The 17,482-nt window shown below is 49.8% G+C and overlaps 1 protein-coding gene across 3 annotated transcripts in view; it reads left to right on the top strand.

Annotated features, from left to right (window-relative positions):
* Tns3 (tensin 3) overlaps window positions 1–17,482 on the top strand; it is a 230,020-nt gene that overhangs the window by 128,983 nt on the left and 83,555 nt on the right. For all 3 annotated transcript variants that reach the window (XM_038325227.1, XM_038325254.1, XM_038325246.1), the window contains 6 exons: window positions 335–447; window positions 1,140–1,200; window positions 1,916–1,991; window positions 11,766–11,895; window positions 12,104–12,169; window positions 13,208–13,312. In XM_038325227.1, coding sequence (XP_038181155.1) covers window positions 335–447; window positions 1,140–1,200; window positions 1,916–1,991; window positions 11,766–11,895; window positions 12,104–12,169; window positions 13,208–13,312 — 551 coding nt within the window. The remainder of the gene's footprint in view (window positions 1–334; window positions 448–1,139; window positions 1,201–1,915; window positions 1,992–11,765; window positions 11,896–12,103; window positions 12,170–13,207; window positions 13,313–17,482) is intronic.

Below are 17,482 nucleotides of genomic sequence, written 5' to 3'. Positions count from 1 at the left end.
GAGCTGCTGGGGCTGTGCCATGTGACTCTGTCTCGGGTGCTGGCCTGAGGGGCTTGGGAGCAGGTGAGGAGACCTCCCAGGTGTGGGTGTCCATGTGAAAGAGATGCTTATACGTAAATGACACAGCGCCAACCGTTCCTAGAGCTGTGGGTCGAGCTCCCTCCAGGCAGCGACTCCCCTACTCTCAGGCATGGGATAACTACTACTCTTTGTGTGCAGTGGGACAAGGTGTCCCCCAGGACCTCCAGACGCAGTTCCCATTCCCCTCTGCCTGCTCCCGAGTCTCCCAGCATCTGGGAGTCAGCTGTGGAGTCTTAGCTGCTGTCCCCTGCAGGTATGTGCAGTTTCTCAGTGGGCTACTGTCCGGGGCGATGAAGATGAACGCCTCACCCTTGTTCCTGCACTTCGTCATTCTGCATGGCATTCCCAGCTTTGACACCGGAGGAGGTAAGAGACTTCTCATGACAGATGGAGCCCTAAATTAGAAGCCTTTTCCTCAGATAGCATCTAGATTCTCTACCCATGCTTTCTGGGTGTGTATGCAGCCCCAATGTACGGGCAGAGGTCCAGCTTTGTAAGGTGGGACCAAGTCATCAGTCATTGGGACAGGCAGTTGTGAAGGGATGACAAACAGCCCTGTTACCCAGGTACGGGAACTCTTGTTAGGCCAGGGTCTTTTTGGCTCAGCAGCTCTGTGGTTCAGTTGTGTTCTCCTCAAGGTTGGCAAAATGGAGAGAAGCCAGCATGGTCGACCATCCCCTAACTCAAGAGTCCTTTCTTTTTCCTCCATGGCATATTCTCATGGACCTTGTCTCCCTATTCCATGTAGGTGATTATAGCATATAGCATAGACCCTGACGCCTGTCCTAGGCAGGTATTCCCAACACGTGTCTCAGGGCAGGACCCATCTTCTGCTCCCTGGTTGCCTCTAAGTAGGTACCATCAGTTGGCCGTATCCATAGCTTGTAGTCCCCCTGGGCATTAGTAGTAAGATGAACTTACAGAGCTGCATGTTGGTTTTGAGCCCCCATGGCCCTCTGGTTGAAGAAGTCCCCTGGTTGGAGGTCCAGGCACGTTACGTTGGTGTCTGTGCGTGGGTTAGTAATCCTCTCTTTCCCTGGCATGTGCCTCTCTTTCAGCGTGCCGGCCCTTTCTGAAGCTTTACCAAGCCATGCAGCCTGTGTACACGTCTGGGATCTAGTAAGTTTCTGGCTTGTGCTGGGATTTTAGGGTGGCTTGCTGGTTGGTTGTGAAATGAGTTGTCTCTCCCACAAGAAGAAGCGGACCTGGTGGGTGGGTCATGCTGAGAGCCGAAAGGAGGTGTTCAAGCTGCTGCTGAGAGGGGCCTGGTCCCCTAGTCTCTAGTTGGTTTCATTAAACAGTGTTAACTCCAGGGGAAGAGGGGATGGGGGAGGAATTGTTACTGTCTGGAAGTGGATACACTGGGAAGTGCTAGGATGAAGTCCCCTGGGGTTTTCCTTTCTTTCTTGTGTTTTGGATATATATCTTCAGAACCTGTATGGGTTTCTGAGTTTGGTTAGCAATGCATGGAGCTAGCACTTTGCTATGAGGATGGCAGAAAATGTCCCGGCACTTAGACTCATTATCCCCTTTCTGGGCCCCCTCCCCGCCATGACACTGTGGAAATTGCATCCTCAGATTGCCACAGAAGCTGGGTCTGTCCCTAGCTGAGGCATCCCTGAATGTGACTTTTCCAGCTTGGGGCTGTGATGGGGCTAGACTAACTCTCCCCAGCTCAGCTCTCTCGAACCCCCTGACTCATATCTGTAAGGTAAAACCGCTGAGCTTGGAGTCTGGGCTGTTTGTGCCGGTTCTAGCCATTTTCTCAGCTTCTGCTACCGTGGTCATGATATGGCGAAACTCTGTAATGATTTCTTTTCTTGTTCCTCCAAAGCAATGTTGGCTCTGACAACCCCAGCAGGATCCGCATTGCTATAGAGCCGGCCCAGCTGCTAAAGGGTGACATCATGGTGAGTACCCCCGTGTGTAGCCCTTGCCCGCACCCACCCAAGATAGTGACCCAGAAGGAAAATTTATTTTTGCCTTAGGAAAAAAAAAATCACCCAGTTTATGACTCCCTTCTCAACCAATGGGAAAAGAAAAACAGCCGTCCCTTTAAGGGCTTTAATATATGAGTAAAAATATTTTTAATAACAGTAACACATCTTTGTCGTTGCCTGTCTTTTCAATCAGAGCTGCTGGGTCTGTGCAGGGTCCCCACTCAGCCTCAGCCCTACTGAGCATCCCACTGCCTGACCTGTGTGAGCCCAGGCCTCCCAGATTGTAATATCAAGAGCCAGAGTGCAGCGTATATAACAACTCGTGTTGTTACAGCGTGATTAATGATCGAGACAGTGATTTCTCAAGATAATTTTGTTCTTGGAGGAGACCAAGCGTTACTTTTCCACCTCCTGCCTGTCTTGAATGCAGAAGAACCTATACGCGTAAAGGAATTTTAGAAAAGGTTTTGTCTGAAAGCCTGCGAGGCATGTGCACAGCTTCTAACATGTGTAGAATAATTTAGATACGATCTCTTCGTGGTCTTGGCACACCGACTTTGTTGAGATGATGGTGGGTGATTGGGGAGTTTGTATTGCATTTTGTGATGAATGACTCTCCCGGAGTGGGCACCTCCCCGTTTTCTTGGACAGATGCACTGACACTCATGCCTCTTTATGAGCCGTGGTAATGGTGGGAAACAGACACGGAGGATGACGGGGGACTGGGGTGAAGCGCCTCACTTCTCTATTCCCAGGAAAAGCAAAGCTAAACCTCCATCTGAGCTCTCTGTTCATGAGCATCAGATTCTTTTACGACCAGAGCGTGTCCGTGCAGAGGCTGGATCCTCTGGGGTGCGCTTCTTCACTCCTCCAGCTGCCTTTCCCCCTCTGTCTACCTTCCAATCTCCTTTTGTCTTTTTCCCCAGCCCTTCTGTCCTTTCTTCCATTTCTCCCTCCCCCTTTTCTCTTCTCCTTTTTTATCTGCCTTTCTTCCTCTCTTTTCACCTCTCGCCCATCACATTTTAAATTTTTACTCACTTGTCTTATTTTTCTTTCTTTCTTGCATTTGGGGTTTTATTTGTTTGTTTCCAGTCTTGGCACTGGGCACAGGAAGGACAGGAATACAGAGTGATTTCTTTGTCCTGGAGGTTCATCCTGGGGACATAGGCTGTTGCAGAAGGGCACCTGAAGATGCTACATAGGCTAAGGAGATTCTGAGATACCAGTGATGGTCCTTGAGGCACGTGGTTGGAAGATCATGGCTCTAGAAGGTTATGGCGTCATGACCTCATGCTCCGGGGTGGGCCTTCCTTTAATATGTCTGTCTTTGTGAGGAAGCTCATCGTGTTGGAAAGGAATGTGCCTGGCCCTTTTCTTTTGGGAGCTGTGGCCGCTGCCTCGTGAGGACCATGTTTAAGAAGGTCTGTGGGTAGGAGGTAACACTTGTCACTGAGGTGGTTGAGAGAAAAATCGGTGACACAGGGAAGGAATGGAGCCTGGCGTGGGTGAGGGGGATGTTTACTGGTGAGCATGCCTGGACTTGGCCTTTTCGTGGCCCTGTGTGTCCTGTGGAGCTGGCTGCTGCTACAGCTCAGGATGGTGCTCCTGGGTTGCTGCCATTTGCCAATTGGCTGGGCAAATTACAATGTGGATGCGCATCTAGAGGCCACCTGGAAGCAGTTCTTACCTCGTGGGTGACCCATGGCCACACAGTTATATTTATAAGCGGACTATTTGAACCTGTTCACCTCAGGGACCGTACTGTTCTGGTCCTTCGCGGGAAGTCTGAATTGATGGTATGAAACTTTCATAAAAATTTAATTTCCAACCTGAACGTGCAAGTCCGATCATTTGGGGTGGTAGTGGTCAGGCCTGTGGTAAGGGAGGCATTGAGTCAGGGTGGGAATCAATGCTATGATACCATATAGGGTATCTCCACACGGAGTCCCCCCCCCCTTTATAACACATAGGGCTTGTGAGGTTCTATGTGCAAGTTTCTCTAGTCACTGAAATAGAAGGGCCAGGCCAGGGACAGTCGCAGCCCCAGTGAGCACAAGGTACCTTGGAGAGCAGTGCTGGCCTCAGAACTAGAAGCATCCTAACACGAGGTGTTTCTTGAAGCAGAAAGTGCGTAGCTGTGGGTGTTTGGATGAACCCGGGAGCCACGGGGCCCATCCTGGGTGTTCCCCTGGCTATGAAGCACAGCCAGGGATGGAAGCCAGGGGCCAGCCTCTATTGACCCTTAGGAGAGGTGTAGTAAGAGCTGCTGAGATCGAGAGACCAGCAGGTAGGGATGTTAAAGTATTTTGCAGCTGAGTTTCAGTATGAGGCTTGTGTTGAGTTTATATCCAGAAGAAGGGCTGTTCTGGTTGGCAGCTTTTGAGTGCAGGCCCCGCCTTTTTCTTCCTGCTGTTTGCTGACTAGCCTCACTTGTTCAGGCTACTGCCGTAGAAACCTATCGCACTGGGGTGCTTACATGGGTGGGTGTTCGTGGGTGTTTGCATGGATTCTCACCGATGCTTACGTGGTGCTTACGCGGGTGCTCACGGGTACTTAGACTGGTACGGTCCCATGTCCAGGGCTGGCAGGTTCCATATCTGGTGGGGATCTGCTTTTTTGTTTGCAAGGGTACCGTGTCCCTGTGTACTCACCCACAGGAAGGGGATCTGGAGTCTCAGAGGATGCTGGTGACATTCACAGGGCCTTGGCCTCCTGATCTCACCGTGTTCCAGAACTCCCACATTTTCATACTGCCCTCGTGGGGTTTAGAGGGTACAAAGTTAACCCACAGCACAGGTTGCCATCTTCCCACTTTCCCTGACTGCTGCATCCGGCCTCTCAGAAGTGTCTCTGTCTTTCTTTGGTAGGATCTTCTGCTCGCTTCTGACAAGGCCCCAACCTCCTGGTCCTCTTTCTGTCTAATCCAGGCTTAGAGAAGGGTGACTTGGGCACAGACCATTCAGTGATGGCATCTGCTCCACCCATGGTAGCCATGGTGCCACGTCTGTGTGCTTGCCTCATGGGCCCGTTAAGGTCCTTTGCAGCAGCGCCTTCTCCAGATGTGTGGCAGCCCCCTTTGAGCTGGTAGTCCAGCTTTCTCCCTCCTGCCCCATTATCTGTGCTGCTCCAGACAAGCTGCAGGTAATCTCTGTAAGAAGTGGGGATAGCAGCTCCGTGGGGATGGGGAGCAGTGTCCTAGGCGAGCCCCAGTGATGAAGAAGCCAGCCTTGCTGGAAATCGGAGAGCATAACGTCTGAGAGTCAGGCTTGAATGGCTCTGGATGCAAACTTCATGCTACAGATCCCCACGGATGACTCACTTCCATCAAAGTGCTGGCACACAGGAAGTTCTAGATCTTTCCACAAGAGATACTTGCTTTTGATAAGACGATTTCCTTCCTGCACCCCTTTTCATGCCCCACATGGAATATTTTTAGGATTGCGTTATGACTTGATTTACGCTTCCTGTGTTTACAGTTCTTTTCTGTGTACTCTGCGTTTATTCTCTGCAGGGTTATCAGATAGGGGCAGGGAGATGTGGCAGCTGGTGAGGGGATTTTTCCATCACAGAGTGTCATTTTTCCTTGTACAGTTCATAGAAGTGACTGTTAAGAGGTCAGCTCGCTGACAGAAATCGGAAAGCACTGGTAGCCTGCTGTGTTCTGCCAAAAAGGCCACGCTGAAGGGACAGTATCACAGACTGGGCGGCCTATGCAAGGATTTCTTTTCTCTTGGTTTTGAAGGTTAGAAGTCCAAGGTCTGGATGTTAGCAAGGTTGGTCTTTCCTGAATGTGTCATAGGTAGGTGGTCTTATCAGTATTATTTCCCCGTGACTGTCCTTCCCTGAGTCCTAACAAGGACACCCGTGTTAGTTTGTCAAATCCAATCTTGACAGTTTTGGTTAAAACTTCGTAAAGCTGTCATTCTGAGGTCCTTGGGGCTTTTGACTTATAAATATGAAAGGGCATTGCTTAACTCACAAGTGAGCATGTACCACAGAGTGTAGTGTGATTGACAGTAGGCTTTAGTGTTTCCGTGTGTGGTATGATTGACAGCAGGCTCCTGTCCTTCCGTGTGTGGTGTGATTGACAGCAGGCTCCTGTGCTTCCATGTGTGGTGTGATTGACAGTAAGCTCCAGTGCTGTTGGTGATCATCACCTTTGCTGGGGCTTATCACTAGCCTTCTCTGGTGAGCCAGTGCCTGTAGCTTTTGGTCCAAGCCGGGTAGTATAGGAAATTTGTAGAGACATGCTCAGGGCCTACTCCCAGAGCTTAGAATGCAAGTGCGGGATTGGCTGAGTAGGCAGACTACTAACTCAGGCTGGTATGTGCACAGAGGTGAGCTGAAGTCCAGTCAGAGAAGAAAAGACCCTTTTTCCTGGTCAGGTATCATTGACCACTGCATTCCTGGTGGGCTGTGCTTGGCCCAGAGGGTGTAAGATCAGGTGCCCCTGTCAACTCTTCAGATCGTATGCCTTGCGCCATAGCTCAACAGTCCCATGCTCCTGGTCCCACCTCAGGAGTTCAGCAGAAGAAAAGATGCTGCAACATGTTCTGTGCTGGCACTGCTCCCGAGGTAGCGAGCCATGCCACTGCCATCTTCAGTCCTGCGTCCTGGGGTTTGGCAATTCAGGACTTACCCAGATTCCTCCTCTGCTGCCTTGCCCATCTCTAAATGAGCCAAATAGACATCCGAAGCATGAGGCAGCCCCGTGGCTCTCCCTGGGGGCCTGGTCTTTACTTCTGCCCATTACTGCCTGATGTGTCCGGCTGTGGGTGGAATGTACACCTGCACAGGTATGTAGGTGGCTTCATTGCTCATAAGGGACCTGGCAGCCACCACAACTTGCAAAGCACTGCAAGGGGCACAAAAATGTGTGTCTCGATTCACCTCCCAGTGTGTACGGTTTCTGTGGCCCTCTGTATGAGCAAGTCGCCCTTGTGTTTTATTGGTGGACGACTGTTTCCCCGATGGTCTTTCATCTTATTCTGTCTAAGAGGCACCTTGTCCTCCGCATTTCAGTGAATGTTTACCGTGTGTGCAGTTACATCTGCCTGTTTTTTTTATCCCCTTGCGTTCAAACAAGTTGGGAAAGATAACCAGGATTACGTCTAAAAGATGGAATGGCCAGAATCAGCTTTAATTGATTGGGAAACACTTCTTGGGAAACAGTTCTCTAGTATCTGTTGACTTACAGCCAGCAGATGGCGCTGTTACTGGCGACATCCAAGCTGACATTGATGTATCTGCTCTGGGCCGTCCCTTTGACCATTCTCAGTGGCACAGCCAACCCACCGGTCTTTACAAATGCGCTTTTCGCAAAAGGTCAGATTTTGTGATCCTGCCACAAAGTACGCTGTGGTCAGGTGCCAGGCCCTCCCTTAGGGAGGCTGCCTGTAGCTTATGTAACCTGCTCAGGAATTCACACTGTATCAGGCCTGCCAGGAACCTGGCAGGGAGCCTGGGGCCTGAGCCAGCTTGCCCCCTCCCCGGCTCAGCACTTGGTCCAGGGCTTGTAAACATCTCTCCTTCTGGCATGCTCCATCTTGCTGTCCTGCCTGGGCAAACCACAGCCACTTGTACCTTGCCTTTATGGTTACTGGCTCCGTGACCAGTGACTGGGCTTGTGAGCACAGGTGAAGCCTCTTCAAGAGGCTGCACAGATAGCCCCCTTGCTTGTTGTTTCTTACAGTGGGCACGTGTGTGTGTGATGAGGGAAAGTGGAATTGTCCCTCCACAGCTGCCCCCGGCTGAGGCCCTGGGGAGGGATCTCTCTCTCGCTCTCGTATCAACGACTGCATTCGTTTGCAATGTTCTGTTTTCTCCCTTGCTATGCGGTGTGTCTAGAACCGGGCCAGGTCTTCATCCGTGCTCCCATTCAGCACCACAGTCTCCGCTGTGTTTTCATTGCAGCCAATGTCGGCTCACCTTTCATTGCTTTTCGCTCACGACTTTGACAGCGTTGTGAGCGTCTGGAATCACACTTGGCTCCCAGGGAGATCATAGAGGCTCTCTTTGACCTTTAACCTAGATAGTCCCACCAAGCCGAGTTGGGCCAAAGTGGCGTTTCTGTCTCTCTTGGTGATGCTCTAGTACTCTGGCTGTTTTGCTTAGAGGATTTGGGGGGTGGGGGGGATTTTGGGTCTCGCTTGGCACATGGAGAGGAGGGTGGGAACTGACTGTCTTTAAGAGTTGACGTGTCCCCTTCAGGCATTGTTCTTCCTCAGCCTTCTAAGTGCTGCGGTCATAGGCGTGTGCTCCAAACACACTCAGCTTGGGGGATTCCTAGTTCTGCACCTCATCATCTTAACATCCAGTTGAGGGTGGAGATGCATCTTCATGCAACTGTAAGGAAGCAAGATTAGGTCAAGGTTTTCAGACTGTTTACTTAGACAACACAAGGAGAAAACCACCATGGCCGTCACCACTAGCAGCAGGTTTGAGCACCAAGAACCCCTCTGCAGAAGCTATACTTTTACATTGATTATTAAGTATTATCACGTACCCAGTTGTTTATCAGTGTGCATGTGTGATTAGCTCTAGGACTTGCCTGGATGGTGAACACATGAAGATGTTCAGGTTCCATACAAAATATTTGCATGCAACCCATGTATATTTCCCCATACTTAAAACAACCTCTAGACCGCTCATCATACCCTGCTAATACAGAGTAAGCGCCATGTAAATAGTTCTCTCTGTTGATTAGGGAATGGCCATGAGGAAAAAGCCTGCGTGTGTTTTGAGGTGCATTGAATCTGTAGGTATGTAGTAGTCTGCAGTATGGATGGGATAGTGTACTTATGATCATGGAGCTGTCACAGAGAGCTAGATTTGCAAGCTTTCTTAATACTTCTCAGCTATAGCCTCTGCTATCCGTCTTGCAGCTAGAGAGTGGAAGGTCCCGAGAGGATGAACGTCCCTGAAGGGTTCGGTGCAGATGTTCGTAGGCGCCCAAGGTGGGGGTCTGTGACAGCTGGTCCTTATCATTCAGCACAGAGCTTGCCACAAACTGTGGCCACCACATTGAATTGTTTCAAAGGAAAATGTTGTAAAATCTGAAGCAGGGGACCAGGGCAGTCTAGAAACATTCTGTGGAGACTCAAGCATGTGTTATCACCCCAGGACCAAAGGGAGGTTTCAGACCTCCCAGTAATCTTTATAAAAAGTTTTCTGTCTTAAAGAGCAGCCGCTGGGACCCCATGTCCACTTTGTACTCAACATGTGCTGTACACAGTTCTGATCTTTGACCACTGATGCTACAAAGAGTGATACTGACACTGAGTGGACCTTCTTGTGGCGGTCAGTGTCACCACATCAGGGTCTTGGTTAACAGGTGGCCTTTTCTCAAAGTCGGACCTGTTGTGTAGCTGGGGTCTGTGGGGGAGTCCTGAGATTTCTCCAGGTGTTCATGACTGGATGAGGATGGGGCGGGGCAGTGCTGTTGCTTCCACTGGTCCACGGAAGTATGTCAGAATCCCTCCAGGAGTGATCCCAGGAATGCGGCGCTGCGCGGCACTGTTCAGTAACAGCTTGCTCAGTGGACAGCCCCCCCCCCCCGGAGGATTTGCAACCTTGGGATATGATAAATAAGAATTTGCAAGCAGGAGATCACACTGGGCCCAAGGTGCTTGAGAGCTACCCAACCTGTGGATACCCATCCTCCTCCTCCCACGCCTGGCTCGGACAGAGTTGGGATGCCTGGGTTGTGAGTCAAAGTGTTTGTGTGGAGCTGAGTGATGGCCAGAGTAGAAGGTGTACTCAGGACACCCAGCCCCAGGAAGGCTCTGGGGAAGAGGGAAGGACCGGGGAGGAGGAGAATAGTGTAACTCACCGTGAACAAAAACAACTGTGGCTGCATTAGGTCTCCCTGTTCCTGGGACTGGGATCTCCTGTGATGCCCCTGTATTTACCCAGTTAGGTCCACAGGCTGCTTCCTCCCAGCAGGTCCTCACTCACTCTCACGCATGTGCCTGAGTGGGCTCAGCTAGGTCTCTGTCCCCTGCCTGCCCTGACTTTCTGAGACCTTGCTCTGCAAATCTCTGTTCTCCTAAATGTGTACACAGTTTGAGAGCAAGACTGCCTCGTAAGGGGCTTCACACTTCCTCTCCCATCCCTACCCTGACCCTGGTTACTTCTCATCCTCAAAGGCAGCCAGTGGAGAATAGGACAGGGTTGGAGGGCCATGTGGAGTCAGCCCTGGCTAGAAGGACTGAAGGGTAAGTCAGTGTTGAGACCCAAGGGCTCCGAAGAACATTCTGGAAGAATGTCTTTGATTCCAAGGACCGTCTTGGGTTTGAGTCCTGCTGAAGAGTCAAGGACTCTGCCACAGGGAGTTGAAGACTTGGGGCCATCCTGCCATTGGTTGTTGGGAAGCAAGCAGGGCTCTTGGTCTTCATTGCTTATTCTCAGTATATAGTAGATGGATTGCACCAAGACAGCTGGAGATGATGGGGTCCTTGCCTGACGCCCAGCAGACCTGTGCTGCTCTGGCCACAGGGAGCATCCCTTGCAGGCTTGTTTATGCATTTTTTGTTGCTTCTTCAGACTGTTTCCTGGTAGATAGCACAATGTAAACAAGTTGTGGGTCTGCCCAAGGCCCTGGTTCCCAGCCTTCCTGCCTAGGCTTCTTGGCTTTCTGTTTTCTAGAGTTACTGGGGGTAGGGGGATGGCTTACATGGTAAGAGGATGCCCCCAGATGTCACCTGCTCATTTTCTTACCGGGGTGATGGGTGTTGACGATTTGTGCCTGCTTTTTATTTAGCTTTGTGAAGTGTGGTGTTTTCCAGCAGTCCTTCCCCACGAAGAGTCTCTGACGGAAAGTAAGCTACACCGCATAGGCAGGACTACCTACCACATTCTCCCATGGCGTGGTGTGCCACTCTGGGCACTGTGTGGTCTTAGAGCTGAGAGCAGCTCAGTCTGCCTGGGACCCATGGAGACCCTGGCAAGGCGCTGCTGGCTTGCGGTTCTTTCTTTGCCACCTGCGTGAGGTTCCTTTCATATCACACCTCTTCCTCACTATGGCCTGATGCTGGGAGGCCTTTGGTAGCAAGACGGGACCGGGCACACCAGGCACACACTCCTGCCACAGTCTGTCTCTCATGTCTGCACCCTGCTTGTCAACATAGTCATCCAGGATGGCCTGAGCTGCGCCTGAGGTGGAGAAGTCACGGCCTTTGTTCCAATCGCAGATGTCATTCTAGCGCTTCCTTTAAAACGCCACCTCCAAGACCCCTGGACACCTGGCAGAGAAAACAAAACCAGAACAAAACCAGTGCTTGTCTGTCTGTCTGGGTCTCTGTCTGTGACTCCCCCTGCCCCCACCCGGCCCCCACGTTCTAGCCTATACTCAACAGACAAGACTACAGCGCTAACCAGTGTTTCCATGGCGTGAGAACCAAGAGGCATTCAGTGGAAACGGAGATTTTAGATGAAAGGGAAGTGTCCACGCCATCAGCTGTTGAGACCACAGATGTCTTCTAGCACAGCTCCCTGTCTGAAGGGTGTGGCCCATCGCAGGACAAAGGACTGTGGTCTTTTGAGATTTTCCTTTTGTTGAGATAACATGGAGGACGTAGGGGGACAGTCAGTGGTGTGCTGATAACTGTCTGCCCCCATGGCATCTTAAGATGTAACTTTCCAGTGTGAACTCCTATCCCTGGGCAACACCATCCACACTTCTGTGCTAATCAGTGAGCGCTGCCCCTCAGCCATGCCTTGCTTTCTCGTCCTCTCTTTGACCAGGTGAAGTGCTATCATAAGAAGTTCCGCTCGGCCACCCGCGATGTCATTTTCCGCCTGCAGTTTCACACTGGAGCTGTGCAGGGCTATGGACTGCTCTTCGGGAAGGAGGAGCTGGACAGTGCCTGTAAAGGTGTGTGGATGAAGCCCTTTGGGGTGTCAGAAGCGGTGTCTTCTTTCCCACTTGCTGGCAGAGAGACTGCCAGCGTAAGCAAAACGGAGTTGATCTGTGGATAAACAACTCAGAGAAACCAGGGAGACGTTGACACTCTGTGTGTGCGGCCCTGGCTGGGCTGGCTGGAAGACGCGGGTGTCTACAGTGTGATGTGTTCATTTTGCAGATGACCGCTTTCCCGACTACGGCAAGATTGAATTGGTCTTTTCAGCCACACCTGAGAAGATTCAAGGTAGGTTGCTGACAGGACACAGCCAGACTCTAACTCAGGCTGGAGACAGTTCTGAGCACCCTGATCTTCTAGTAAAACCTCCCATCTTGGCACATACTTGGGAATTTTTATTATACATGGTGGTGTTGCTTAGAGCCTTATGTAGTCTAGGCACGTGCCCTACTGCTAAGCTTGGTCTTAAATGATTTTCTTAAAATAGCATATTGGATAATAAGAGGGAGGTGACTCTGAGACATTGGCTCTCACTTGGAAAAGACGGAAAGGTAGTTTGCCCTGCCCATGGTGGCTCCACTAGGGGAGGCCTTGCAGGCTAGGGGACTTGCTGGTGTCCCTGACGGTTCACCGCTCATCTGTAAAGTTGTACCAAATGTTTGCTTCTCCCCTCAGAAGAGGTGTTTAAAAATGGGGTTGCCAGTACAGTATATTGAATGTCTGTGTGTTTCAGAAAATACGTTTAATAAAAAAGAATTTTCCTGACTACTGTATTGAATCTGTCACCAGGCCTCTCGCCTATGACCATTTCAATTATAAAATTTTTTCCTTCTTATTATTTTGGAACACAAATCACTTTGTAGTCTAGGCTGACGTCCTGATCATCCGACCTCAGCCTCCCCAATGCTGAGATTGATTATCAGGGGATGTTACCACACCTGGCTACATGATACCTTTTAACTCCATTTTTAAAAAAAGATTTATTTATTTACTATGTATACAGTGTTCTGTATGTCTGTATGCTTGCTGGCAAGAAGAGGGCACCAGATCTCATTACAGATGGTTGTGAGCCACCATGTGGTGGCTGGGAATTGAACTCGGGACCTCTGGAAGAGCAGTCAGTGCTCTTAACCTCTGAGCCATCTCTCCAGCCCCCAACTCCATTTTTAATAGCTTAGGAAGTTATCACTCTTTTACCAGGCTCATTGTTATGGATTTAGGTAGGAAAGAACCATTAAGCTTGAAGACTCACGTGTTATAATTTCCCATGACGTTTTGGAGCCCTGGGCTCTGCTAAGGCTAACACACCTGTGGTGCCCCCAACAGGATCTGAGCATCTGTACAGTGACCAGGGGGTGATCGTGGACTATAACACGGCAGACCCGCTGATTCGGTGGGACTCGTATGAGAACATGAGTACCGATGGCGAAGGTGAGTGCGGCCAGGGTGAGAGAGCATGTTCACGGCCACGGCAGCAAAGCCCTGCTGCTGTTGCCTACAGTGTGACCGTCACCCTGCACCCCACAGTCCAGAGGCTACACGTGTCTGACACTGTAGGATTTGAAGGCACTCACAAGGGTCAGACTTGGTGAATTTAGATCAGGGCCTTTTATGAAGCTGTAGCATGTCGAGGGTTGGTTGGAAGCCTCCTGACTGGAGTTGGGCATGTGTAATGCTGGGGCCTGGTGCCTTCCATCCGTTTTTCCCATGTGTGCTGGGGAATGCCACGTAGCAGTCCAGGGTGGCCTCTACTTGCTGTATAGCCCCAGACTCAAATCTTCTGGCACTGTTCAGGTTTGCTTGTTACTCAGGTTGTAGGTGGACGCCCAACTTACTCAGCACAGTCTCCTGCCCGCCCGCAGAATGAATGTACACTGTGACTCCCGGTGACCCCTAAAGAAGATAAAGAATAAAGGGACTGTCATTTCCTGGGGCTACTAAGAGAAGCCACTGGGGTTGATTGCTGAGAAGTGGGCATCCAAGTTTCTTTCTTTATTCATATTTTGCTGTTAACTTTAAAAACAGTGCATTTTATTTGCTTATTATGTGTTGTGGGGAGGTCATGAGCATGCTGCATTGTGTGTGTGTGTGTGTGTGTGTGTGTGTGTGCTCACGTACTTGCATGCTATGCATAGGTTCCTTGCATGCCATCTGTGGGAGTGTGGGGGAAGCTTGCAGGATTTGTTTTTTCTTTGTGTTACATGCATTCTGGGGATCAAACTCTGGTTGTCAGTCTTGGTGGCACTAATCAAAGCCCTAGTCCTGGGCCTGGGACCAGGCAAACCATTGGTTAGATTAGAACCATAGAGTCATGTATTGAAGTAGCCAGTAAGTGGCTATGTGGAGGGGCCACCAACGACCAACTGGGACATCTCTCTGGCTTAGTCTTTTATATGTTTAAACTACTTGACTGAGAGTCAGACCTGCTTGGAGGAAGAAAATTGGAGTTATTTTTGTCAAGCTAGGTACATCCTGATGTCAGACACCAGACACCAGTGTCTGGAATGAGCCGCACCAGCATCACAGGCTCGTCGGTCACTGGACTTCCAGACCTGGGCAGATGGCCAGTGCTAGAGCCACCAATTCTGTGTCCCCCCCGCATGTGCTGGGGAACTCACATGGCTTTCTGTGCGGCGGAGGGTGAAATTTCATCTGAAAAAAATTGCTGGGGTGACAAAGCCACCTGGATTGTAAGCGGTGCCTGAGGTGAGGAAGGGTGGGCGCTCTGGGCATCGAAACAGGTGAAATGTGGACGTGCGCAGGCAGGTGTGGACACGGCGAACCTTTCTCTACGTGTCCTCACAGCATGAATCATCCAGAAGCCTAATCCTTCAGGTGCCGGCGGCACAGAAAGCAATTACAGCCGACCACGTTCAGAAAACTTTGCACTGTGTCTCAAAGACCCGTGCTGTACGTAGGAATTGTTGAGAGCTCCCTGTTAAGTGTATTCATACAGGATTGTCAGCCTCGCCCCTGAGGGTCTGTCCTGTTGATGTCTGATTGTGTGCGGCATAGCTATTCCCCATCAGCCACGCTTCTGCTGCCTTCCACTGGAGATGGGGAAGCCCCTGCAGTAAGAGTAAGGGACGCTTTGGAGGTTGGGATGGAATACCATCAGTACTGGGAGGGAGTGGGGATGGTGACCAGTAAACCACTGGCTAGATTAGTCCAGGGAGCCAAGCAGTGAAGTAGGTGGCTGTACATAGTGGCCACCAAGGACTAGGGGAATGTGGTCAAGAAGTCTTGCTGGAGTCATGGAGATGTGGTTCTTTATATGATGGAAGTCAAGTTACTTACATAAAGCTGGAGTACTCTGGCGGTCAGTGTTCCCTGAGAGTCAGTGTCCAAAGGCTCAGTTTAAAGGATGAAGGAGTGATTAGGGCTTGTATCTGATATCTTGTTATCTTGAGATTTCAGTCCATGATCACCTTGTTTGCGGTGCTTTTGGCTATGACAAATGCATCATTAGAAGAAGGGTGTTGCAGAGCTCCTGACCTGGCATCCAGGAGGTAGAGGTAGAAGAAGAGGAAAAGGCAGGGAAGAGGATACAGCCTTTAAAGACATGCCTCCGGGGACTGCTTCCTCTACTAGACCTCTCCTTCTTGGCTGGTAGAGCCAGAAGCAACAGTCAGAGACCCACAGAAAGCTGTTAGGTGGCTGCTGGGAGCATCTTGCTGGCTTCAGTCTGTCAGATATGGTAACAGAATATCAGAGCTTTGTGTCATAGGCAGCCCTGGGGGCTGGAAACGGGGATCAGCGTGTCCACAAGGTGGTATTTTGCTTAGGTCTGGTTTATTGCACTGCTCTCTTGCTGTGTCTTCATGGCAGGAAGATGGTAAGAGAGCTTCCTACAGTCTCTTTAAGGGCACTAGTCCCATGACCAGGGTCCCTTCGAGGCTTAATCACCTGCTAATGCCATCTCTCTGGATGATGGGATTCAACATATGGGATTTTGGAGGACACAGGAATTCAAAGTATAATAGATATTTGATGTGCTTGTTGAATGAATTATCAGAGAAACGATTTAATCTTTAGCTGTCTATTCTGACAGCTCCCCTTGGGGTAATCTTTCTCTCAGTGTCTCCCATGTAAGGCAGCATGATCGGGGGCAATGCTTGTAGTGTAGGTTGTGTGGTTAGAAGTTCAGGTGGATAGTCTGGCTGGGAGGACATGATTGAAATCCTCTGAGTTGTTTGTTCTGGGCTTGAGTAGGCAAGGAGCTGGACTAAATATGTACACACAGTAGTTGTATATAAGTAAGTATGCACACACAGTAGTCATATATAAGTAAGTATGCACACACAGTAGTTGCATATAAGTAAGTATGCACACACAGTAGTTATATATAAGTAAGCATGCACACATAGTAGTCATATATAAGTAAGCATGCACACACAGTAGTCGTATATAAGTAAGCATGCACACACAGTATTCGTATATAAATAAGCATTCATACACAGTTAGTTGTTGACCACATTGTTTTTGAGTAGCACCTGGCTACAGTTAGCTCAAGCCCTTGAAGAATGGCACATGCTCTAATGAAAATTATCCTGCCTCACATATCACAGATTCTCTTGGTCTGGGGTCTACCTGAAGGAATACTTGAAGGTCGTGGACCTCTGTTATCAGTGGGCTATACCAATGCTAATGTTAAGTTTTAAGAAATTGGGTTAGGGGATAGGAACAGGAGAAAGGATCAGAAGGGGTTACATTTTCCTCTTGGAATCAAATTGTATTTATACATTTGCACTTTTTAAAAAAATGCTGATTATCATTGAAGAAAGTTTTACTGGTGTTAATTGCCTGCAGATAAAGCTCTTGACATTGCTATACTTTAGGCTTTATTTTAAAATAGCACATAAGAGGTTCATACTCGGGCTAGCCCCGGCACTTTCATAGCCTTGGCTTTCTGCTTAGCTCACCTGCCCGAGCATGCATCTGTGAGCAGTTTCTCTCCTTCTTGCTTTGCCATGTTCAGTTGCATTAGACAGGTCACCATAGTGCATATGATCCTATCACTGTCACCCAATGTGTCCTTTGGGTCTCCATTGTTGTACCCAAGACCAAGGCCAGCGCAGAATAGAAAGATGCATTCCTGTAGCTGGAAAGTGAGTCCTCTCCCTCAGTGCTCCAGTCCTCCTCAGCACCTCTCAGTCAGTGAGGATGGTCTCTGTCTAATTCCAGGCAGTCCCTGGCTCTTGTCAGGGCTCTGCAATCCCTGGCTTGGGTTCCTGGACAAAGCCACCACCTTGGCGGGCAGAAAGTGAAATCTCAGCTGCTCTTGCCAGGGACCAAGCCTCAAGCGGCATTAGTCCTGACAGCTGTCAGAGCTTTGAGTAGCAAAGGGAAACTTGGCAGCCTTTGAAACATTTTCTTTTAGCTGCAAAATGGGGTATTACAATGCTCCCTTTTACCCCTACCCCTGCCTCTAGTTTCTATTAGTCCTAAAAATAAGAGCTGAAATATTGGCTTAAGCTTACATTTATCTCTAGAAGCTCCCGCTGACCTGAAATGAGCCCTCTGCAGCTGCCTTCATCAGGGCTCATGTTAGGAAAGCTCTTTCTTTTATGTCTGAGCCTGATGCCCCCTTTCCATACCAAG

Source organism: Arvicola amphibius, chromosome 1, assembly GCF_903992535.2.
Source record: "Arvicola amphibius chromosome 1, mArvAmp1.2, whole genome shotgun sequence".
NCBI lineage: Eukaryota > Metazoa > Chordata > Mammalia > Rodentia > Cricetidae > Arvicola > Arvicola amphibius.
Note: the sequence above shows the minus strand (reverse complement) of the source record. Positions and strands in the feature narration are given on the sequence as shown.